This window comes from Triticum dicoccoides, chromosome 4B (genome assembly GCF_002162155.2).
Source record: "Triticum dicoccoides isolate Atlit2015 ecotype Zavitan chromosome 4B, WEW_v2.0, whole genome shotgun sequence".
Taxonomy (NCBI): Eukaryota; Viridiplantae; Streptophyta; class Magnoliopsida; order Poales; family Poaceae; genus Triticum; species Triticum dicoccoides.
The window spans coordinates 650987945-651012034 of NC_041387.1; the positions used below are offsets into that span (position 1 = coordinate 650987945).

At 45.1% G+C, this 24090-nt stretch overlaps 2 protein-coding genes across 4 annotated transcripts in view; both read left to right on the plus strand.

Moving 5' to 3' along the window:
- Positions 1-1819: 1819 nt before the first annotated feature.
- LOC119292040 (MADS-box transcription factor 50-like) lies at positions 1820-15703 on the plus strand. Of its 2 annotated transcripts, XM_037570871.1 has the most exons (8): positions 1820-2027; positions 2190-2457; positions 14255-14333; positions 14671-14732; positions 14817-14916; positions 15011-15052; positions 15157-15198; positions 15372-15703. In XM_037570871.1, the coding sequence occupies exons 2-8, from the start codon at positions 2276-2278 to the stop codon at positions 15531-15533; spliced, it is 669 nt and encodes a 222-aa protein (XP_037426768.1). In that variant the 5' UTR covers positions 1820-2027; positions 2190-2275; the 3' UTR covers positions 15534-15703. The 2 variants fall into 2 exon arrangements, with proteins under 2 accessions (XP_037426768.1, XP_037426767.1); XM_037570870.1 differs by lacking the exon at positions 1820-2027 and having other exon boundaries at positions 2037-2457.
- A 6908-nt stretch (positions 15704-22611) lies between these two features.
- Positions 22612-24090, plus strand: part of LOC119292041 (MADS-box transcription factor 50-like) — a 2394-nt gene continuing 915 nt past the window's right edge. Inside the window, exons 1-6 of one of the 2 annotated variants that reach the window (XM_037570872.1) lie at positions 22612-22689; positions 23026-23087; positions 23173-23272; positions 23367-23408; positions 23513-23554; positions 23728-24056. In XM_037570872.1, coding sequence (XP_037426769.1) covers positions 22612-22689; positions 23026-23087; positions 23173-23272; positions 23367-23408; positions 23513-23554; positions 23728-23889 — 486 coding nt within the window. In that variant the 3' untranslated portion in view covers positions 23890-24056. Of the gene's footprint in view, positions 22690-23025; positions 23088-23172; positions 23273-23366; positions 23409-23512; positions 23555-23727; positions 24057-24090 lie in introns of those variants that run through there. The other variant, XM_037570873.1, reaches the window with a different exon arrangement.

The following is a 24090-nucleotide window of genomic DNA, read 5'->3' on the forward strand; positions in this document are numbered from 1 at the left end:
TCCAAATCAATACTCTCTCGGACACATCTTGAATAACTCATTCTTTAGAAAACGTGAATCAAACGCAATAAACCAAACATACACCGCCGTTCAACGTAGTCAAATGTTGTTCATTGAATATGAATGTTTTGAGCGGCCCAACCATTTTCCACATTGTCAAGGCTCACCTTAGGCATGGCCGACCCTCTCAGGTGAGAGGCACCGGGATGAAATTCAAAACAATGAACCTACAATTATACTATAATAATTTTTTCCAACCTGCATATGTATAATGCAAAATTTCATGCAACAAAGTGTTACGAGAAGATATATAATGCAGTAACCCATTTCCAAATCGTCAAGGCTCACTAGGGCTAGCGGCGGTCCCGTTATGCCAGAGGAACCAGGGAAAAATAACTCTATAAGTATACTACAATCTATACCCTTCACTCGCATACATATATAGTGCAAAATACCAGGTTTTGTTGTTAAATTTCAGTGCTAAGCATGAGGTTAAGACCTCCCATAGTGACAATATAATAGCAAGTATCATGCAATCTATGCAATGCCAACTAGTCATATTGCCGACTTGTCATAGTATTAAGTGACAAAAGAGAAAGTACTGGTATTGCCAAAGTATCATATTAAATCTCTACTATCAGAGAATTGTTGGTCGTTGCGAACCAATATGTGGTTGGATGATTAGGAGGACAGTGATATCCTCAGCCCACCAGGATTCAAATCCCAGACTTGACACTGGTGCTCACATTTTCCTGTATTTATTCAAGGTCTTCCAACATTGTGCGTTCAGTGACAGGAGACGTTCTCGTCGACTACGAAGGCGTTTGTGGTGAATTCGTCGATCTCAAGGTGATGTGCCGACCCACTTTCTCTAAGGTGCTTATAGTGGTAGGATGTGTGTGTGTGCATTCATAGGGGTGAGTGTATGAGCGTATGCATCTGTATTGTGTTTAAAAAAAGAATGCTAGTCGTTCTACATTCATCTTCGTCTTCATCCCTCCCCAAGCCCCCCTTCACGTCCTGTATCAACTCAATCAGATTAAATCAAATAAAATCAAAACCTCAACTAAATCCAGAAAAAAAAAGAAGCTTGCCTTCCTCTATCCATACTCAAATCAAATAAAATCTTCCCAAACCTCACATAAATCAAAACCTTCTTGTCTTTCCCTACCCCTAGTCCAATCAAAATTTATCAAAATCTACAAGATGATGGGCATAAGATTTGTGTCCGACTTGACTGGTGTTGAACCAACAGAATATGCAATGCCCAGTTGCAACGCATGTGCAATTAGTTAGTAATGTATTAATACGAGTCATGTAAAATAATAAATGGTGTCGTCTAAGACACTAACTTACGATACTATGCACTGCGAAGGTAGTATCATATGATATGCTCATGATACTACCCACTTGGCGCGTCGCATCCTAGGTCCAGATCATAGGACCACAACGTACAATTACGCCTTAAACATCGTCATAGATCGTGTGATGTGCACCCATGATTAAGCAAATGTTCTTTTTCGGGTGGATTCTTAAAGGGAAACTGTACGAAAGCCATAACCCTAATCCCAAGTTGATTGAATGGCTGTCGAATTCGTAGCCCTCCCTCAAGAGAATTGATTCACCACCCACCGAAGCGCCCAAATAAAATAGTGCGTGTCCCAGGGTGGTTCACCGCAACAAAAAAAAAGGCGCCCGCCTGACGGCCTTTATTTTCCACCTATGGAAAATGTTGCCGTTTGTTGCCCAGCCCCGGATCTCCATAAAACTGCAGCTCCACCGACCCTAGCGCCCCGCCCCACCCCACCCCACTACCAGCACACAAAATTTCCTTTTCCTTTTTCCTCTGGGACCCGGTGCCTCCCCACCGGCCACTCGTGACGGCGTCGCGGCAACGCCGTCAGGGCCAGGGACCGAAAAGGAAAGCCAAGGTGGAGAGGAAGAGGAGGAGGAGGGCGAGGGGGGAGCAGCGGCCAGCTACGGCCGAACCCTACACCGCAGCGACCTCACCGCGCTTGCCATTTTTGGTCAGTCTCCCCTTGCCGTCCTGGCCAGATCCCCTTCCTCCTCGCGTGGGTGGGCTGGGGTTTTCCTCTTTTCGCCCTCCCCTCGCCGCCCCAATTGGGATAACAGTACCCACCTTTTATTTACCTCTCCTCTCCCCTCTCCTCTCTGCGTTCGTTCCGCAGGCCGGCTGATCGGAGGAGGGAGATTTTTCTGGTTTGGTTTGGTTCCCGATCGGATTTGTGGGTGGGAGGAGAGAAGAGGAGCGAAAATGGTGCGGGGGAAGACGCAGATGAAGCGGATAGAGAACCCGACGAGCCGGCAGGTGACCTTCTCCAAGCGCCGCGGCGGCCTGCTCAAGAAGGCCTTCGAGCTCTCCGTCCTCTGCGACGCCGAGGTCGCCCTCGTCGTCTTCTCCCCCCGCGGCAGGCTCTACGAATTCACCAGCTCCAGGTAACCCGCTCCGCTCCGCTCCCCCAATCTCCCCTCCCTCACTCCCGATTACGCGACTAGTTAATTCGCCTTGTCTTTGTTTACTATAATTGCCGCTTGTTTCCTGGTTGGGGCTAGAATGCGCGTGGGAATCCCACTAGTTTACTCCGTCGCTGCGAGAAATCCGACGGATCTTCGCGCTCCCCCCTGCGCCAACTCCTGTATTGGCGCAGGCGCACGCAGCTCGCCGGCCAGTGTCCAATGGGAAGCGGAGGCCTCTGCTCCAGTAGTCCCCTCCGCCCGTGATGCGCCGTTCCTGTCCATCCACTTGGCCGGTGGCTTCAAGTCTCCCCACTCCATATCGCTGCGAGAATCTTGCCTCGGTTGCAGCGAGCGCGATTTTATAAACTGATAAATTTCTGCTCCGTAGGTCCTGCTATCGCTGCGAATTGGGCTAAACTTTAAAGTGCCTCAGGATGGAAGGACGATTAGTACATGTAGCCTGCTCAGTGCCCTATTGGCCTAATGTTTTTTTAGTCATATATTGTCGTAGCCAATAGGAGAATTTAGTAGTAGAATAGCAAGGCTAGAATTAGTACTACTACTACTACTACCTGGGACGTAGTAATGCTTGTCCGTCTGGACATCGGTTTTCAAGCCAACCTTCAGACTGTTTGTGTTTGCTGCTAGAGCTAATTTTCTCTTCAGAAACGAAACCGGTGCATGCGATATGGTGTACTTGAACTGTATGGAGAGTACCTTTTTTTACTCATGGTCAGTTACTCAGTTTGCCGTGGAACTAGCGCACCAGCATTTATTTTTCCGTTGTTCACTCTAGTTTAAACAGTCCACACCATGGAGCAGAAGTTAAACAGAACATTTGCCCTCAAAATAAAACTAAATATGAAACTCGACGACAACCAGTTACTCAGTGGCGTGCGGCCGCCCAGCCCGCCACTCGCGTTTTAGCCCTAGGCTCCGCAGTGCGTGTGTCAGGTGGTTTCTTCTTAATAAATTGACTGGTCTTTTTTTTTAATTAAACAAAAGAAAGCACAACCTTTAATTTACTAGGAATTGTAGTTGTGAACAGATTCAGTTTTTTCCCTGTCAAACAGGCCCCCAAATGTGTGTCATTTTGTATTAGAAGAACACGCCAAAATGGCACAACAGCTTACAGGAGCTGAAAAGTTCTTCAGATTGTGGTGCCACAAATACTAACTATTTAAAGTTTTGGGGCAGTGAACTTGTTGTGAATATGTGCTTTTTTTTGCGAGAAAAATATCTGCTTGTTTGACATATAAGGTGCTAGTGTTGTATGCAGGAAAGAATAGCTTCCTGTCATAAGCTGAGTGAAGACTAAACTTGCCAGACTTCCAAAATATGGTTTCTAATTAAGTTATGCAGCTTTCTTAGATAAACTAACTTACAATTTTTTTATTAGCAGATATTTTATAGTTTTGTCTTTAGGTAGCAGCCATACCAAAATCAAGGCAAACAATCACCATGATTGTAGGGCGTCCACTATTATTCAGATAAGGCAGATCATGGTCGTAGGGTGACAACTGAAAACTAAATTAGTCATGGGGCAGATTTTGCAGTCCCCAGCCGTAGGTCACAAAAGAACCAATTATGGGCTAAGTTAGATAGTAGATTTATTCTCTTCATTTGAAGCACAATATGATCTCCCTATTTGGGCATGTTCTGAATTTTGTACGTGTAGAAATATACAAATTTCCTGCCGATGTTGATTGCATGCAATAACAAAAAAAACTTTTGCTTTTGCGCATAGGAAATAGAAAGGTTGTTCCTTAACCTGGATCATGTTGTTAGGAAATATGCAACTTGTATTTCTAGGTGTCCATTGGACGATATACATACATGTATATGTGTGGTAAATAAGCAGGAAAGCACTTATACAATGGCGATATCACACGACAAATAGATACAACTAACACCCTGCCCCGTCAAAGTCAGGGTGGATCCACACCAGTAGTTTGGAGAGATAAAAACCATGTTGATCCAGTCTGGGCCTTCGTAAAGACATTTGCCCAAAGTAACATGTAAGGCACATCCTGAAGAGCAATTACCAAATCCTACACACCACATCGCACAGAAAAAGCATCAACACCAATATGCTCGATGAGCACATGCTTCACAGGGTCATGTGTAAGAGCATTTCCAGCCGTTGGCCATCCAGGGGGCGCGTAAAATCGCCGCCTGGGGCAAGCCGGCGTAAAAGATCGGCATGGGACGAGTGGGTTCCCAGTCACCGACCCCAGACGCCGTTTATGTTTAAAAAAAAGCATTCGGCAAAGTTCGGCTAAAATTCGGTAAATTGGGCATAGATTAGACATGTTTGGCATTTTACCTAGCAAATTTATTGAAAAAAAGACCGACACTACAACTACGGGCCGAAGAAGTCGCTGAACATGACGTAGTCGCCGTCGTCGCCACCATCCTCGCCGCCGTCGTCGGCGGCGGCGGCCTTCTCCTCCTTGACGCGGCCGCCCCTGCTGGACCCCTGCCCGGCGTCGCCATAGCGGACCGGTGGCGGTGGCGGCGCGTCGTCGTCGTCGTTGTCGTCGAGGACGACGACGCCTCCTTCGTCGCGGCCCCGGCGCCGATGTTCGAAGTGCTCTAGGGCGCGGCACTGGCGCTCCATCTCCATCTTCAGCCAGTCATCGCACGCCCATTTCAGGGCCACCAACTCGTCGAGCTCCCCATCGCCGTGCTCCGTCTTCACGGTGGGAAGCCCCGGCTCCGTTTTCACGGCCACGAGCCCCGGTTCCGTCTTCGGTTTGACGAAGCCCGGAGGAGCCGAGGAGGATGCGCGTCGACCGCCCTTGTTTATGACGATGCCGGCACTGCGAGTGGCCGGCCGAGCGGCGTCTCCGCTGCGGGTTCGGCCTTGATGCCGAACACCGCCGGTGAGCCGGAGGAGTGGGAAGAAGAACGGGAGGAGTGGGAGGAGGACGTTGAGGAGGAGCCGAACTTCTTGGGCATCCATTGCCCGGCGCGCCGGCGGTGGACCGGGGCGGCCGCCGCGGCAGGGTATGCCAGCGGCGGGTCGTTGCCGCCCTCGAGGTACTCGAGCGTGCGGCCAGGGGTGCCCCACCAAACGTGGCGCCCCTCACTGTTCTTGACGCCGCCCACCACCGGCGCCCCGTTGGTGGACGCCAGCCTCTGCTCCTGGCGGCGCTGGAAGTACGCCGCCCACGCCGCGTAGTTGTCGGCGGCGTACTGGGGGAGGGCGCGCTGCTCCCCTGTCAGTGAGTCCCACACGCGGTCGACCTCGGCGGCAAAGAAGGCGGGGCGCGCCTCGACGTCGGGCACCGGGGGAATATGCACTCCCCCGTTGCTGAGTCTCCGCCCCATCGGCCCGGCGCGGATGTCCGGTGGCACCGGGATGTTCGCCTTGAAGAGTAGCCAGGCCTCCCACTCGTGAAGCGAGCGGCGGCCGAAGCCGTTCGCCGCCGAGGAATCGAGCGGCCATCGGGCTTGGGAGGGAGGGAGAGGGGAGGGAAGAAGCGTCGGCGAGTGGCTGCACACGGGGAGAGAGGGAGAGCTCGGCGGCGGTCGATGGGCGGCTGTGGGCTGGTGTGGCCAGAGGCGAGGGAGGCCACCGTCCTATATAGCCCGGGGCATGTGTACGCGTGGCGGGAGGGGAGGCGTCGCCGCGCCGCCCGTGATGCGCCGCCCATGAGGAATCAATGGCAAGGCTGACCGGCGGCAGCCTTGCCATTGACTCCACGCGGGAAACCGAGGCGTTCTGATGACGACGAGGCACGCGTCACTGACTCGGCGAGCCCGCGGCTCTTTCGTGCCAAAACCGCTCGCCCCGGCGCCCCCGGGCGCCCCCCAGCGCGTCGGGTTCAGCCTGGGTCCGCCGACGCTGATTTTGGCCCAAGAGGGGGAAAACGGGCTCCTAGGGGTGCGACTGGGCCGTTTTTTTGGCGTCGGCGCAAAAAAATCGCCTAGGGGGCCGTGTTGGGGGCGCGGCTGGAGATGCTCTAATATTGATATAACATGTATTGTCTGAAAGGGGGAGGGGGTAGGTGTAGTCATAGAAAAACCAAAATCCTAATGTAATCATAGTCAAGTCACCTCTGTCATCAAAAGAGACACAGCTTGCAAAACCTCTGCACACACGAAGGAGAAATTGTAGTCTATTTCTTTGTCTTCTAGGAAAAAAACAGAACCACCGAGAAAAACACGGTCAGCAGATAGTGAATGACGATCAGAGGGATCATTTGCACACGTAGCATCCGAATAGGCCTGGAGTTGTAGCGGACTTGAGCGAGGCAGAAAAGATGGTAAGAAATCGTGGCACGAAGATATCATAGAATGGAAGAATCATAGTAAACCGAAGTGGGACAAAAAAAATAAACTGATTCAAAATATGGATAGGATAGGACATATCCGGATGAATGACAGCTAAATAACAAGTCTCCCACAAAATGACGATAACACGTTGGATCAGACATGGATCACTATCAGAAGTAGAGGTGTATATTGAGCTCCATGGGATTCTCAATAATACACTCATCTGTAAGAGCATAAAGAGTAAGAGGATCCTGAATATACTTTTAATGGGACAAGTAGAACAAAACTCAATCCGGAGAAAGTAGTGAAGAGGGATCAAACATAAGAAATTGCTCACTAAGATGTGTCCTCACAAAGGCAATGTACTCAGGGTCATCACGAGTGATGATCATGTCATCAATATATAGAAGAAGAGTCCGGCCATGAGCAGACAGGTGGACAAACATCATAGGATCATGAGTACTCATCAAAAGAGTAGTTGTAGTCACCACGGAGGCGAAATTCAAACCGAGCACGAGGGGCTTGCTTAAAACCATATTGAGAGCGAGGAAGATTGGATACCGTGCCATCAGGAACATAATACCCATGCGATGATTGTATGTAAACATCCTAACACAACTCACCATTAAGAAATCTATTCATAGCATCAAGCTAAGGTACAAACCAATGGCGAACATAGGCCACAACAAGAAGTGTCTGAACAATTGTCATATGGGCCACATGAGAAAAAATCTCATCTTAATCACGAATATGCTCATGCTAAAAGCCACAAGCCACAAGACGGACTTTGTAACGCTCAAGAGAATTATCAAAGTGAGTCTTAACCTTGTAGACCCACTTACAAGTGATAGGACAAACACGTGGAGAAAGAGAAACGAGATTCCACGTGTTAGTGTGCTCAAGTGCAACAATCTCTCCTGCCATCGCAAGCTGCCATTCAGGATGAACAACATCATGATAAGAAGTTGGCTCAAGAACAACTACGGCAGAAAAACCATAGGGATCAATGGTAGGGCGAGACCGATCACAAAGACCATAAGTCGACTGAGAAGATATAGATGGCACATCAGTAGAATGATCCACTACACGTAGATGACAACTATAATAGTGAGGAAAAGAGGGGAAAATATGAGGGGCCACCAGAGTAGACTCAGGTGATGGAGACGATGAATCCACCGGAGATGAAGGTGCAAAATCATGTGACCAAGAAAGAGGAAACCCTAGGAGATGGCGGTGTCGGATCTGCAATAGTGAAATGAGTAGGAGTAGGATGGCGGGCAAAGTGAGATATGTGTCGAGAAAAGCGAGGAAAGAGATATCCTCCACCGAAAAGATCAAGGAAGATGGGTTTGAGTAAAAGAGACAAAACTCATCAACATTCAAATCTTGAGAAACACGTATCCTATGACTGATCGGGTCCCAACAATGATAGCCCTTATGGTCATAATTGTGTCCTAAGAAGGCACACCCACAGACTGAGCGGACAATTTGGTGCGTTATGGGGGTAAGAAGGCATAGCAAACATAACCAAACAAACAAAGCACCGAATAAACAGAAGAACGATAACAAAGGCGCTTGAAAGGAATGCCACCCTGTAGAGCAATTGAGGGTTGAATGTTGATGAGATAGGTGAAAACAGGAACGGCCTCAACCCAAAGGGAAGTGAAAGAGAGGTGCCATCATCATGTACGAACCTTCTCAAGAACAGATAATGCTTGCGCTCACCCACACCATTCTGAGTGTGAGTACCAGGAAAAGAGAACTAGGCAAGTGTACCATGCTTAGCAAGGACACCATGCAACTTCAGGATATATAATCTCCAACAAAGTTAGCACTAAACATGTGAATAAGCATAGATATTGTAGTGTGGACCATGACAACAAAACACTTATATAGGGAGAGAGAACCTCACTGCGAGAATACCTAAAATAAAACCATGTATGGCGAGAGAAATTATCTGTAAAAGTAATATAGTATTGATGGCCCTGTTTCGAAGTGAATGGAGCCAGACCACATACATAGAAATTAACCAATTAAAAGGGCACTGAGACATTGACTCACTAGTGTGATAAGGTAACTGAATCCGTTTGCCAAGCCTACAACCCTGCCTTTCTAAAGAGACATCTCCTGAGGTAGACCCCGGAAGACTTCGACAAACTAAAGACGACAAAAGAGAACCATAAAGATGTCCAAGTCGATGATACCACTACTGGAAAGTGTCGGTTGCTGGTGCGACGGATGTAGTGACTGACAATAGTGGTGGCAATAGAAGGAACATGATGCTAGTCTAACTCCCTATGACCCTGAGGGTCATCGCGACGAGGTCCATTCCCAACCAAGTTGTGCATGTGATGATCCTGAACAAAATAAGAATCAATGTCAAGAATGACGCGATAACCATAGTCAGTAAGTTGACCAACAGAAAACAGGTTCATGGTAAGTCGAGGAAAATTAGCTACATCGGGCATAGAAAAAGAAGTAGTAAGAGTGCCTCAACTAGCAACATAAAGAGTAGTACCATCAGCTGTGAGAACATGAACATGAAAATTGAGAGATCTTAGAGAGGACAAGGTGGAAGAATTAGAAGACATATGAAAGGAAGCTCTAGAGTCTAGAACCCACTCGGATGTACCTGGCTGTGTAGGCGGTGGTCGCTCAATGCTAGAAGCATCAGTCACAAAACCTAAAGCGGCAAGCAGACACTTAACCTCACAATATATCACTTAGTCAAAGCGGTGGCTAAGTATGTCGAAGTAAAAGCACGAGTCCCAGAAGATGTGCACCCCTCGTTATGCATGTGCCACTTAGAAGTAATCAGAAACGGGATGACCATCCTTGTTTTAGTAACCGCGGTGAGTATCAAAGCAACCCTCACCACCAGGAGGAGTGCAGAGGCACAACGGAGCATTGGAGCAAGAAAGAGTGGGTGCAACAGATTGACATAGTAGGGGATCAAGCAGCAAGCAAAGAGGAACCTCAAGTAAACCAACACCACGAATCCCAGTCCCTCAACATGTATATAAGAAAGCGCCTCCATAAGACAAACACGACGGCAATGTTTGAGCGCACTGCAGGGGATCGAGCTAAAAGATGCGCCTCATCTTTTAGCAACGAGTGGTGCCGACGTAGCCTGACCGCAATGTCATTGTACGTGCTTTCTTTCTTTCTTTTTACTAAGGGTCAAACAACCACATTAGGAACCTATTGTTTTTTTAGTATGTTTCCTTCGTGCTTGGTAGTTTAGTGGACTTTATCTCCCATGGACTTGTCACATGAGTGACAACAAATTGAGATAATTTCCATTGAAGTTATGATCACCAAATGCAATAGCACTATATATCCAACACATGGAAATTACGAGGCTCGTCGTATCAATCCAAGGAGGATTAACTTGTTCTTTATACCATCTCCAAGTGATAACTAACCCTAATCCAACTAGCAACTCATCACCCCCCCCTCTAAATCACATCCAAAGGAATTTGGGGGTTGTGTCTCACCATCCATCTCTAGTATCGATTTACGTCCTTGAAGGAGGAACAAGGAGAAAAAACTAAGAGGGGCGGTTGTCATACACGTCGGGCATGACCATATGGTCAGCGCCACCACCGACATCATCATATGATGGGTCGTAAGCTTGAGACCCTTTTAATGCATTGTTGGTTCTAGGTTGAGGTTGATATTGTATATAAAATTAGATTGTAGTTGTGCTCTCTTATGCATGCTTTCTTTATGTTATGAAATTTTGGGATTGGAGGTGTCTAATCCATCGATGTGGTTGGAAACATCTAACCCCCTTGCTGCACATAGAGTAGATAGAACTAGGTGTGAATTGATAGGCCTCAATGTGTGGGACACTTTGGTGTCTTAAGAGAAGCACATTTCATGTGAGTAATGGCTATCTACAAACATAATACCTAGTTCCGCTCCTTCTGACCTTAATCCTACTATGGCCGCAGAAGTCGGTAATGACCTGAAGGGGTCAATTGTGTTACCTTTGTCAAATAGACATTAGGAGGAGATGTTGTGGCATATGGCTTTCTACATGAGTATGGTTGTGATTACGATGGGACATTTCCTCCAAATGGACCACATGGCCACTATTTGCACCCTGCTATTGCTTTTTTCTGCCACTGGTTTGCATCTAAGCTTGATGTCAACTAGCGTCGAGAGGTCTACATGCAGCCACCACCAAGGTATTCTGTTACTAATGGCATGGTCCACCATCGTTGCCGCTCTCTATATGGCCAGCCCCTCATGCCTGGTTCAAGTGCTTCTGCCTTTGCAGGTTCGCTACTGGTTTTTCGGTGAGTGGCTTGTGATGAGTGTTGTTCCTTTTGTTGAGCTTCATGGACTATGCAATGCAACCAAAAGTTTGAGCTGGTGGAAAGGGCTAGGCAATCCACATACACACGTCAACACCCCTTTCATGTGTAACGCGGAAAGTCCACGTGGGTGGTAGACTCGAAGGTATGGCTCAAGAGGCCAATACGTGGACACAAAGGAGGGAACAACAATTTTTGGATAAATTGTGAAAGTCAGGACTTGAACTGAATACCTTGGGCTCTGATACCATGTTAAGCTTCATGTACTAGCCAACGGAACCAAAATTCTAGACTGGCAAAAAGGGGTAGGTAATCCACATATACACTTCAACACTTTCTATCGGTGTCCGTCTTCTCCTTCGGCCTCGTCTATTGAAGATATTTCTTCTTGGCTTTTCTTGAGACACCTGTAGCTATTGTATTGCCCTCGTCCATCCATCCCACTATGTATGCATGTACTTCTGTTGACCCGCTAACATCCCCATTTCGTTTGTCACTTGAGGCTTCCCTAGCTCATTCGTCTCTTGACTCTCCCCGGTGGTCCCCCTCCTATCCTTCACTAGGACCGTTGTCTGCTTGTTGCCCCGTTTCTCTTGACACGCCTTCCTTTCCTCTCTGACACATCGCCTTCTCATGACGTTCTACCTTCCGATGAGCCATCTTTTGTTGATGTGCTATCTTCCTTGACCGCTTCATCATCCTTTGCTGGTGATGCACCGCCGCCTCTTGCCCATGGTTTCCATGCCCTCCGGCCTGCTTTTGGGTCATTGATTGCTACGATTTTTCTGTCGCCGCTCATCTCGAGCCAAGTTTTCTTATGGTGATGTTGTTCCTCCCGAATGGTCTCATATGATGGTAGAGGAGATTCCTGCTTGAAAGCACTGGGATGTGGGGGATCTTGTTTCCCTTCCTCGTGCACTTCCCAGCACTAGTGCGTGGGTCTACAAGATTAAGATTCACTCTAGTGGTTCTCATGAGCTATACAAGGCTCATTTTATGACTGACTTTTAGTAGGTGCATGATCATGACTAAAATGAGACATTTGCTCATGTGATTCACATGACCACTGTTTTTGCACCCTTCTCATTGTGGTTTACATTGGCCACAAGTCTGTCCCTCAACATGATGTCCAATAATGTCTTTCTTAACGTTCAGTTGCATGAGTAGATCTACATGCATTCACCACCTACGTATTTCCTAATGGCGTGTTGTGTTGTCTTCGTCGCCCTAAATATGGCCTTAAGCAAGTTCCTCGTGCCTGAGCTGACCTCTTATCCTTAGCGGTTCCTCGTGCCTGAGCTGACCTCTTATCCTTAGCGATCACTGCTACTGGTTTTTCAAAGAGCAATCATGAACTTCCGCTCTTTTCTGCCTTTCCTCCCATGGTTGGGCTCTTCTTCTCGATGTCGATGAAATGATCATCATTGGTGATGACTTTGAGTAATACAACTTGATACTCCTACTGGTTTCATCGCACCATGATGCACACTTGTGCAATACCTCTCATTATAGAAGTACTATTACAAGAGAAAATTGCGTTGGAACTTACTATGTCCACCTTCTCAGATCCACCCCTCAACATTTCACTAACTATGTCCACCTTCTCAGATTAACCCCTCAGTATCCCCGTTCTATCAGGGATTTTATGCATATTTTCCATGCTTGTCTGTGTATACTGACATTTGTCCCATGGAAATATAACTTGCATACTCCTACCAATTTCATCACACCATTATGTTTTGCACACCTGTGCAATACCTCTCATCACAAGAAGTACTATTACAAGAGAAAATTGTGTTTGAACTGCTTACTATGTCCACTTCGCAGATTCACCCCTCAATATATCTGTTAGCCTAACAGTGTAAGAGCAATATGACTATGGAGACAAGTCATGAATGCTTAGGTGAGGTAAAATAAGTTAAGGAAGCTAAGTGACAAAGCGATGACAGTTTAGAGTGTTCAAGTGCAATTTCTTCTACTACAACTACGCATTGGAAACAAACCTAAAGATTCAAGCTTAAAATTCTGGCAAAACCAATGCTCATACTATGTCAAAAAAATTCTTTTTTTCAAAGACTAAATTTTAAGTAAAACCTACAGTTTTATTGTGAGCACTATGATCAAATCACAGCTACGTTGTATATTTTTCTAGTTTCTTGCAAGGACATGCTACTATGTCAAAAATTTCCTTTTTTGTAGGAATAAAGTTTAATTTTGATTTTCCAAACCATATAGGTTTTATTGTAAGAATTATGACCAAACCACAACTATGTAAAATATTTTCGTATTTCCTGCAAGGACATAATTATGTGGCAGTTTTGTTATTTTGAAAGAACATGAGGCCTTAAAACTGTGGTGAATTTTCTGCAATTCAAACTGAATTCTGTAGAACATTATTGTTTTCAGAAATTTATGCTGGAAAATTTTATCAGGGACGACCAAAACCATAGTGTTGAGGCTGGGCTAAAGGTGCATCACACTAGTCGATAGAAGTATTCGTCCTACAGGAACGACTCTACTATGTATAGTGGGATAACTAAATTATTCTGGAATTGACAACTGACTAACCCTAAAGTATACCCTTGCAATCAAGACCATCGTGTTGTACATTTGCACTACCTTTTCTCAGCTTGCCCAAAGACTGGACTGGCTTACCCGGCAGTTGGACAGGTACACAATGATTGCTGAAGAATGCAAATCAAACAGACTAACATTATTTTGAATACTCACTCAAAGATAAGGTGCACAAATAAGCTCAGTGAATCATAAGCCCATGAGGTTTGAATTAATATATAACACAGCCGTTGTGTTTTTGTCAAGACATACACTTAATTCTACACAAGTTCTAGGCTACTACATATTATATAGGGGTACCAACTTATTGCATATATCCAAAAGATAATAGGTAGATAAATAGTTGATGTTCAACTCTGTCTTTCATAAGTACTGTATTGTATTTCTATCAAGATCATCACAGCAAGATGGATAAGGTGAAAACCCCTCATGAGGTGTAGAACGGTTTCGCACGCTCTTTACTTCATATTTATGACACCAATGAAGGGAAACACAATATCATTTTTTACGTCAGTATTACATATTTAATGCCTTGTGCTTGTCTAAATTAACAGTTGTTACTATATCATGTATAATTTACATTTTAAATTCCAATTCAGCATGAAGAACACAATTGAACGTTATAAGACAGTCACAAAGGATAATATGAGCAGACAGACGGTACAGCAAGATATGGAGGTACATAGTTCTGCTTGATGTGCTTACTTCACATTTGGTTACATAATTTCAATTTGGAGATACTTATGTAGCTAAATGGTGAGATATGGTGTATTAACTGAGAGAGTAAGCTATGCTCGATTTGGTTTGCAACCATTTCCCAGCTGATGATGGTGCTACTGAAATGTGAAAACCATAATGGACTAAAGCAGCACAGTTCAATTAGACATAGTTCTAACTAAGCCAAAACTGAGTTTAAAAAAAGATGATACGGTAGTACATTCTAGCAGTTATTTCATGTTTGATAAGACATAGTTCTAACTTAGGTCAGGTATTATCCGTGTGATCTCAACTGCAGAAAATAAAAGCTGATGCTGAGGGCTTGTCAAAGAAGCTTGATGCTCTTGAAGCTTGCAAAAGGTAACCACTTCGGTTTTCAAGAGACTGCTATCCATGTAACTAGCCAAAACTGAGTTGTCACCGTCTGGTATCACTGAGATGCAGCAAACTTTTGGGTCAAAATTTGGAAGAATGCTCTATTGAAGAACTGCAAAGCTTAGAGGTCAAAATTGAAAAAAGCCTTCTAGGCATCAGGGCAATGAAGGTTAGCACAGTATGGAAGAGTAGTTATAATGCATCTATCCATGCACATAAGCTTACACGACCATGTAATGCCGCTTAATTATTTTTCATGGCAGACTCGGCGGTTTGAAGAGCAGCTCTCTACGTTGAGGCAGAAGGTAACCTCGCTACCCCAAAAAAACCTGAAACAATAGAGAGTGTGTATAGACAGAGTTCCTGACATGGCGCTATTGATTTTGTGACATGGACATGGATGGAGCAGGAGATGACGTTGCGGCAGCACAATGAAGAACTATATAGCCAGGTAAAGATGGATGGACAGTCAAATTGCTGCCTGGTGGAATGAAACGGCCAAACTTTACCATTACCCTGAACGCGTTCCTCGCGTGATATCCTATGTCCATCCCGTTCCCAGCAGAGATCACCCATCCTATCCTTGATGCATCCTCTGATCTGCTGCCCTGGTTAACTGTGCAGTGCCAGAAGGAACAGCACCTTGCGTCGGAGGCGGCGGCGCCCCCTGCTCCGGCGACCTTGGCGGCGCTCCCTGCTCCAGTGACCCTGGAGGAGCAGGGCCAGCAGATGGTGGATGTGGAGACGGATCTATTTCTTGGACTGCCCGGCACCGGCCGCTCCTGAGATTCAGGCAGGCTGACAACGCTCGAGAAAAATGCCCAGAATAAGCTGGCAATGGAGTTGCAAGCAGCGGCAGGCAATGGATGCGGACGGCCTATAGATATAATATAAACCCTGTGCAGCGGAAACCTCGAGACTACATACATGAGTTAGTCGTTGTTGTTGTTGTTGCTGTTGTTGTTGTTTCCCCGGGCTTTGGTTGTGACGAGAAAAATGGAGCGTCCGCCATCGATCCTCTGGAGAAGGTCGCGTAGGGGGGCGAAAGGATATTTATGGTGGCACGCAGGCGAAGGAGCAGGAGCAGGAGCAGGCCACCTCTTGGGCGCGCGACGGAGGTGTTGCGTGGGGCGAAGCGACGTTTGGATTTTGCGTCTGGTTGCCAGCTCCCTCTGCGCTTTCATGGTCGGCGACGAAATGCGTCGGGCGCGCAGAGGAAAGCAGCTCCTCGTTTCGTGTTCCACCTCACTCTGCGAGTAGGAAATGTGAAGGGCTTTGAGATCGGTACGGCTTTCTATTGCCGACGTTTCGAACCTATCACCGGAGTGTGCACGCGTACGTGTTCCAGGAGGATCGATTTACCTTTTCTGAACAAAACGATGAAACTTATTTTTAGTAAAAAAAAAACGACGGAAGCGATGAGGATAGAAAAGCTGGGCCAAAATTTGGAAATGGGCCTAACTGTCAGAACCAGCCAGCGGCCTCTTGTGAACCCAAGCGGCAGCGATTCGCATTCTACAAAACCACATTCTTTCTCTCAAAAATGAAATAAAATAGAAAACCCTATTCTCACTAACCCATCGGGGTTTAAGTCCTATACACCGGTGCTCATAATTTTTTGAATTTAGTCCAGGCCTTTCGATGACGTGTGTTTAGTGCAAGAGGATGTCATCGTCGACTACGAAGGCGTAATCTCATGATGATATGCTGACTCAGTCTCTTAAAGATGCTCATATAGAGGAGAATGTGTGTGCGTGCGTTCATAGGAATGAGTGTATATTTGTATGAGCATCTGTGTCTGTACTATGTCCAAAGTGTCACCGATTCGCACAGAAACGGTTGACCCTATCTAGCCATTGGGCTTTTCCTTCCGGTTTTGGGAACTCCCGGCCAATTTTTACCTATTTTGTAAACCATCTAGAAGGTTCTTGAACCGGTATTATTGTTTCTTTTACTGGCTATTATAATTTTTTTGTTTTTTTCCTAAATTCAAATTTCAAAAAATATTAGATCTTAAAAAAATTATTCGAAATTACAAAAATTGTTTGGTTTTAAAAAATGTTTGGTATTTAAAACTTATTCATACTTAAAAAGTGTTGAATTCCTAAGAAAACATTTCTTGAAAAAAGTTCAAATCTTAATAATTTGTTTGAAATCTACAAAGGATGCTTGCTTTCCCCAAAAGTAGTCTGAAATTTTAATGTTTTGATTTTGTTTATAAAATGAACAAAATTTAGAAAATTATTCATTTTCAAAAAAGGTTTAAATCTTTAAAATTTTGTTTGAAATTGCATAAATGTATGGATTATTATCAGTTTTTTGTTCATGCTTTTAGAACACGTTAAAAATTTGAATTTTTTTCACTTTTTACCAAAAAAAGGAACTAAAAAAACTCAATTAGAAATTTTGATCGTGTTTAAAAAAATGCTCACCATTTATATTCGGAGTTCCATTTTTTTGTTCATGTTTTTTTTCAAAACATGGTTGGGATTTTAATTTTTTTCTCACATTTTTCAAAAATTGTTCAGATAATTGAAAAACAAATAGTACATGATACCTTATACGCTATAATATGCGGCTGAGTATATGCTATTATACATGACACGTGCTCCCTCTCTCCAATAATAAATGGTCCTAATGTGTTTTTTGAGGCTAACCGTGAACACATGTTAGAGTAATAATATATGAAACATGCAACTTACACAAAGCATGCCATCAAATTCTTACATGAAAGGAGCTTCCAGTGATACAACTTTCACACTATACATCTCATATACTAGTAATCTTATCAATAGTCAAAGGCAGTCTCAAAAATTGCATGCTCCCTCTATTATTTGTTTTCTCACGTTTTTCAAAATTTGTTCAGATAATTGAAAAATAAATAGGACATGATACCTTATATGCTACTAGTATAACGCCCGTGTGTTGCCACGAGCTCTTCAAAATTTATAATCAGTATTTTTCATTTATCATCCCCTCATATTGGGTGATTATGGGGTGCTCTAATTAGAAACATAACAATCAAATATTAGGAAATTTCACCGAATGAACAACAACGAATAATACGATATCTATCAAACGAATAAAATGAGGTCATATTTTTGGTCCGTCATGCACTTCTGTTGAAAAGTGCCTATCCCTTTTAGAATCAACCCACTGTTTGCTCGCACGCAAAAAAAAATACATCTCTAAAGTGGGGAACCGATCGGTGCCAAAAAGAACTCAAACTCCTATCCAATCTCGACTTCGTGCTCTTCCACTTCCATTGATAAAGATGGGACGTCAAGGGTTTCATCATGATGACCTCGAGCAGCCGCCGACATCCCTCCCCACATCTACCCCTACCCCCTGCTGCCGCTTGCACTGTCCTTGCTCCTCGAGAGAGCTAGGGACACAATGTTCTCTAGGATGGGCATGACCAGATCCACGAGGAGGCCACATTCTTCCACGGGAACCCAACCAAGCACACCACCCTCCGCAACCATCCAATCCCAGCCTAACAAAGTCAAGACCCGCCATCGATCCCCAAATCAGGCTCGCCGCATCCAGGTTCATTGCAAGTCTGCGACGAGTCTGTAGTCGACATCTTGACTTTGGCTATCCCCACGGAAGAATCATCGGATCCTGCTTACTTTTACCATCACTTCGTCTCTTCCCAAGGCAGCGACACCACCCAGCCAATCACCACCACCGCTTGCGGCTTGCCTACATAAAATCATATGAGAAATCCCCACGGCGGTGCTGTAAGATCACCTTGGCGACCTCGACAGTGACCGACTGGTCTAAGATATAAGCTAGCCGCTCTTTGTAGAAACCAATAGAAGTAGGCATGTGACTCAGATTTGTTCTTTGGTGTGCATGCGTTTCTTGCTGCCCACTAGCTCTTGTCTACAACTCGCCTATATCTGTACCAGCTCTTGGTCTACAACTCGCCTATCTCCATGCTCGAGAATCTAGAGTGTAGTAGTTAAAAAAAAGACCAACTTTATACTCATTTGATAATTCAACAGTGCATGGGCATGCACCGGATGGAATTCACGCTCTATGTAAAATCTGGAGTGTAATGACCGTGGTTGATGAATGAAAGTCTTATTTCCGCAAAAAAAGAAGTTAAAGGTGAATATATTCCTCATGTGTAGAGTACAAACAGAGCATATAGTGATTGAGGTGAATACATGCCAGTACTAAAATCTTCTAATTTCTTTTGATTGAATCCAAGTTGTCTCTTTTCTTTCGATTCAGCAAAGCTAGTTCGAATAAATAGGATTGTCTATATCTTAACTCCTTTGCCAATTAAGCTTCAAAATTGCAGTCTGATTCAGAAACAATCGAACGATTGTGCCGTTAACTCCAGGAGATTCTCGTTAGATCTTAGGAACGCTGCAGGCCATCATATCATATAAGAATAAGATGGATCAATTGATATGGACAGATCTTACTACAATCATATTACTACTACTCGCACACTGATATGGACAGATCATACAAGATCGAAGGTACGTAAGACAAGGTCCTCTAGATTACGAAAAACTGTTTTCTTCGCCTCATGTGAGACGGACCCCGAGCTATTCTTCAATGGCGCACCGCGCGCACATATTTGGCGGCGAAGTAACTCGTTATCCTAAGGACGTCCCCGTCAAGCCCGTCGACAGCGTCACCCTTTTCCATCTCCCCGGCTGGACCTCGTCGAGTTTCCACCGTCGACGGCCTGCCGCCGCCGCATTCTGCTGCACGAAGGAGATCAACGACGGTTTAGACGTGCACGGGTGCAGCAGAGCAGATCGATCGACGGATCGGTTGACAACACGTACCGTCGCAGGCCGCGTGGCCGTGGTGGGGGGCGGCGGCGCTTGAGGTGCCCTGCGCCTCGCATTCGCAGGGCGAGACGGCGCTCGTGGCGCTGGTGCCGATCTCCTCCTCCAGACGAACGAGGAGCCAGCCGTCCAAGCTAGGCGAGGGAGCCAACGGCGGCCTGCAGCGCTGCCGGCTCGACTCCTTGCAGTAGGCGATTGCGCTCACGACGGCCTCCTCCCTCACCCGGGCGGTGCCGTCCTCGCCGGCGGCGACCCACCCGTCCGGCTTCGTCGCCCGGCCCTTCCGTCTCCCGCGCCCGTCTGACCGCTCGTCCGCAGCACCGGCGCGCTGCAGATTTCTGGCGAACTTGTGCAGGCACCGCCTTAGCGCGTGGCCCTTCCGTGCGGCCGTGTCACCGCCCTCCCTCACCGGTGAGCGCGCGCTATTCGACGAGCTGCTTCGGGCGCCGAGCAAGGAGGAGGAGGTGGAGGACCTCGACGCCGGGGAGGAGCCCGGGTCAGAGGCCACCTCAGCGTCGCCAGGGCCGAACGCCGGCGACGAGGAGCTGCCCTGCTCAACGCTCGAAGCGCCGTCCGTGGTCGCTGCCGTCGCCACGGCCGGCGCCATCACCGCCCACACGGCGCACGGGAACATCCACACCATGACGACCTGGAAGAAATGCATGGTGATCAGGAGCAATGGGGTTTGCTTGCAGGCCCTTGTGCACGTAGTACGTCCTTGTATATATATACACATCGCGATTGCGATCGCGTTCGCCTCCGACTCCGGCGGTGGTTGCAGGGGGGGCACGGCGGCGTATGCGGGCGCGTGATTTCCGAAATTCGAGATGCCACAGCGAGATTGCCAAAATCCTGTGGCTAATCTATGGAATACTCCGGTGGTTCCTTCCATATACGGAGGGAGTACTAATTACTGCACGGTTTAATTACTCGATCGCTGATTTATCAGATGAGCTAGTAATGCGGACGAATCGCTGATTTATTACCATATTCGATATTTCCTGAGTTATGGCCTTACCATACCTGGATTGATTTATTACTATACGTGGATTAATTATGATTTATTACTATATGATTTATTACTATACGTGGATAGCCTTACCATACCTAGTGGTAATTTAAATTTATTACCATATTCGATATTTCCCGAGTTATGGCCTTACCATACCTGGATTGGTAGCCTTTGGGGTAATTTAAATTTATTACCATATTCGATATTTCCCGATTTTTGGCCTTACCATACCTGGATTGATAGCCTTTGGGGTAATTTAAATTTATTACCATATTCAAAATTTCCTGAGTTATGACCTTACCATACCTGGATTGATTTATTACTATACGTGGATTAATTATGATTTATTACTATATGATTTATTACTATACGTGGATAGCCTTACCATACCTGGTGGTAATTTAAATTTATTACCATATTCGATATTTTCAGAGTTATGGCCTTACCATATCTGGATTGATAGCCTTTGGGGTAATTTAAATTTATTACCATATAATTGCCATATTCAAAATTTCCCGAGTTATGACCTTACCATACCTGGATTGATAATTAATATACGTGGATTAATTATGATTGATTACCATAAATACGTTGGGTATTGCCGGTCAGACGAGAAAAGAGAAAAACCGGTGGGAGGGGCTGCTGGGAGGTGGGACGAAGAAAAACCGGTTGAAAATAAACCGGTTGAAAATAAACCGGTTGAAAGTGGGGGGGACTATTCAACCAATTCGTCCATTAGGAGTAGAAATAATATGCGGCTGAGTATATGCTATTATACATGACACGTGCTCCCTCTCTCCAATAATAAATAGTCCTAATGTGTTTTTTGAGGCTAACCTTGAGCACATGTTAGAGCATTAGGGCATATATATTGAGGGAGTAATACCCAAAAATAATATGCGTTGAAGATGTTTTAAATGTTAGATTTTTTTCTAAACAAAGAAAACATTATTTATCCATTGAATACACATTTTCTAACAAATATATGAAAATATTTTTGAATGCATGAGCATTTTTAAAATGCTGTTATAATTCAAAAAAAAACGTTTGTGCATTTCTGAACAATGCTCTCTTACATTTCATCAACACTTTTTAAAATGTATGATAAACATTTTTTAAAATTTTATTAAATTAGCATATGAAATACATGTATCTATAATATTACCAAAATATAAGGAAATTTTTCAAAGGAAAATAAATAAAATCAGCGAACGAAGCCACAGAGTTGGCCCACTAGAGGTTGCCCTGATGCAAGTGCATCGTCTAGCTCGATGCGTGAGAGCTTTTTTCGTAACACGTGCAAGAGCTATGTCTCACATTAAGCAAGATGGTAGCAACTCTCGTGAATGCATTTACAAAATGGTCGTGGAGAGCTATTCTCGCATTAAGCGAGATGGTAGCGACTCTTGTTGAATGCATCTACATCCTTGTCTTGTTGATGGTGTGCAGCAAACCTAGCAACCTACTTATAGAGAAAAGAGCCGTTTTTTCGTTGTTTTTTGGGCTTTTAGTTTTCACTCGGTTTTCTTTGTTCCTTTCTCTAGTTTTACGGGTGGTTGTTTTTCTTTTCTTTGTTTGTTTCTTCTTTTTTATTCGGTCTTCTCTGTTTTCTTTTCATTTTTGTTCTCTGGATTTTTCATTCTTTTTGCATTTGTTTCTTTGGTTTATTTATTTTTTGTTTTCTTTGATTCTTTTGGTTGTGATTCTAATTTTTTATAATAACAAGTACATTATCTATCTTCTTCTTCTTCTTTCTTCTTCTTCTTCTTCTTCTTCCTCTTCTTCTTCTTCTTCTTCTTCTTCTTCCTCTTCTTCCTCTTCTTCTGTCAAGATCATCACAGCAAGATAGACAATGTGAAAACCCCTCACGAGGTGTAGAACGGTTTCACACGCTCTTTACTTTATATTTATGACACCAATGAAGGGAAACACAACATCATTTTTTACGTCAGTATTACATATTTAATGCCTTGTGCTTGTCTAAATTAACAGTTGTTACTATATCATGTATAATTTACATTTTAAATTCCAATTCAGCATGAAGAACACAATTGAACGTTATAAGACAGTCACAAAGGATAATATGAGCAGACAGACGGTACAGCAAGATATGGAGGTACATAGTTCTGCTTGATGTGCTTACTTCACATTTGGTTACATAATTTCACTTTGGAGATACTTATGTAGCTAAGTGGTGAGATATGGTGTATTAACTGAGAGAGTAAGCTATGCTCGATTTGGTTTGCAACCATTTCCCAGCTGATGATGGTGCTACTGAAATGTGAAAACCATCATGGACTAAAGCAGCACAGTTCAATTAGACATAGTTCTAACTAGCCAAAACTGAGTTTAAAAAAAGATGATCCGGTAGTACATTCTAGCAGTTATTTCATGTTTGATAAGACATAGTTCTAACTTAGGTCAGGTATTATCCTTGTGATCTCAACTGCAGAAAATAAAAGCTGATGCTGAGGGCTTGTCAAAGAAGCTTGATGCTCTTGAAGCTTGCAAAAGGTAACCACTTCGGTTTTCCAAGAGACTGCTATCCATGTAACTAGCCAAAACTGAGTTGTCACCATCTGGTATCACTGAGATGCAGCAAACTTTTGGGTCAAAATTTGGAAGAATGCTCTATTGAAGAACTGCAAAGCTTAGAGGTCAAAATTGAAAAAAGCCTTCTAGGCATCAGGGCAATGAAGGTTAGCACAGTATGGAAGAGTAGTTATAATGCATCTATCCATGCACATAAGCTTACACGACCATGTAATGCCGCTTAATTATTTTTCATGGCAGACTCGGCGGTTTGAAGAGCAGCTCTCTACGTTGAGGCAGAAGGTAACCTCGCTACCCCAAAAAAACCTGAAACAATAGAGAGTGTGTATAGACAGAGTTCCTGACATGGCGCTATTGATTTTGTGACATGGACATGGATGGAGCAGGAGATGACGTTGCGGCAGCACAATGAAGAACTATATAGCCAGGTAAAGATGGATGGACAGTCAAATTGCTGCCTGGTGGAATGAAACGGCCAAACTTTACCATTACCCTGAACGCGTTCCTCGCGTGATATCCTATGTCCATCCCGTTCCCAGCAGAGATCACCCATCCTATCCTTGATGCATCCTCTGATCTGCTGCCCTGGTTAACTGTGCAGTGCCAGAAGGAACAACACCTTGCGTCGGAGGCGGCGGCGCCCCCTGCTCCGGCGACCTTGGCGGCGCTCCCTGCTCCAGTGACCCTGGAGGAGCAGGGCCAGCAGATGGTGGATGTGGAGACGGATCTATTTCTTGGACTGCCCGGCACCGGCCGCTCCTGAGATTCAGGCAGGCTGACAACGCTCGAGAAAAATGCCCAGAATAAGCTGGCAATGGAGTTGCAAGCAGCGGCAGGCAATGGATGCGGACGGCCTATAGATATAATATAAACCCTGTGCAGCGGAAACCTCGAGACTACATACATGAGTTAGTTGTTGTTGTTGCTGTTGCTGTGCAGTGCCAGAAGGAACAGCACCTTGCGT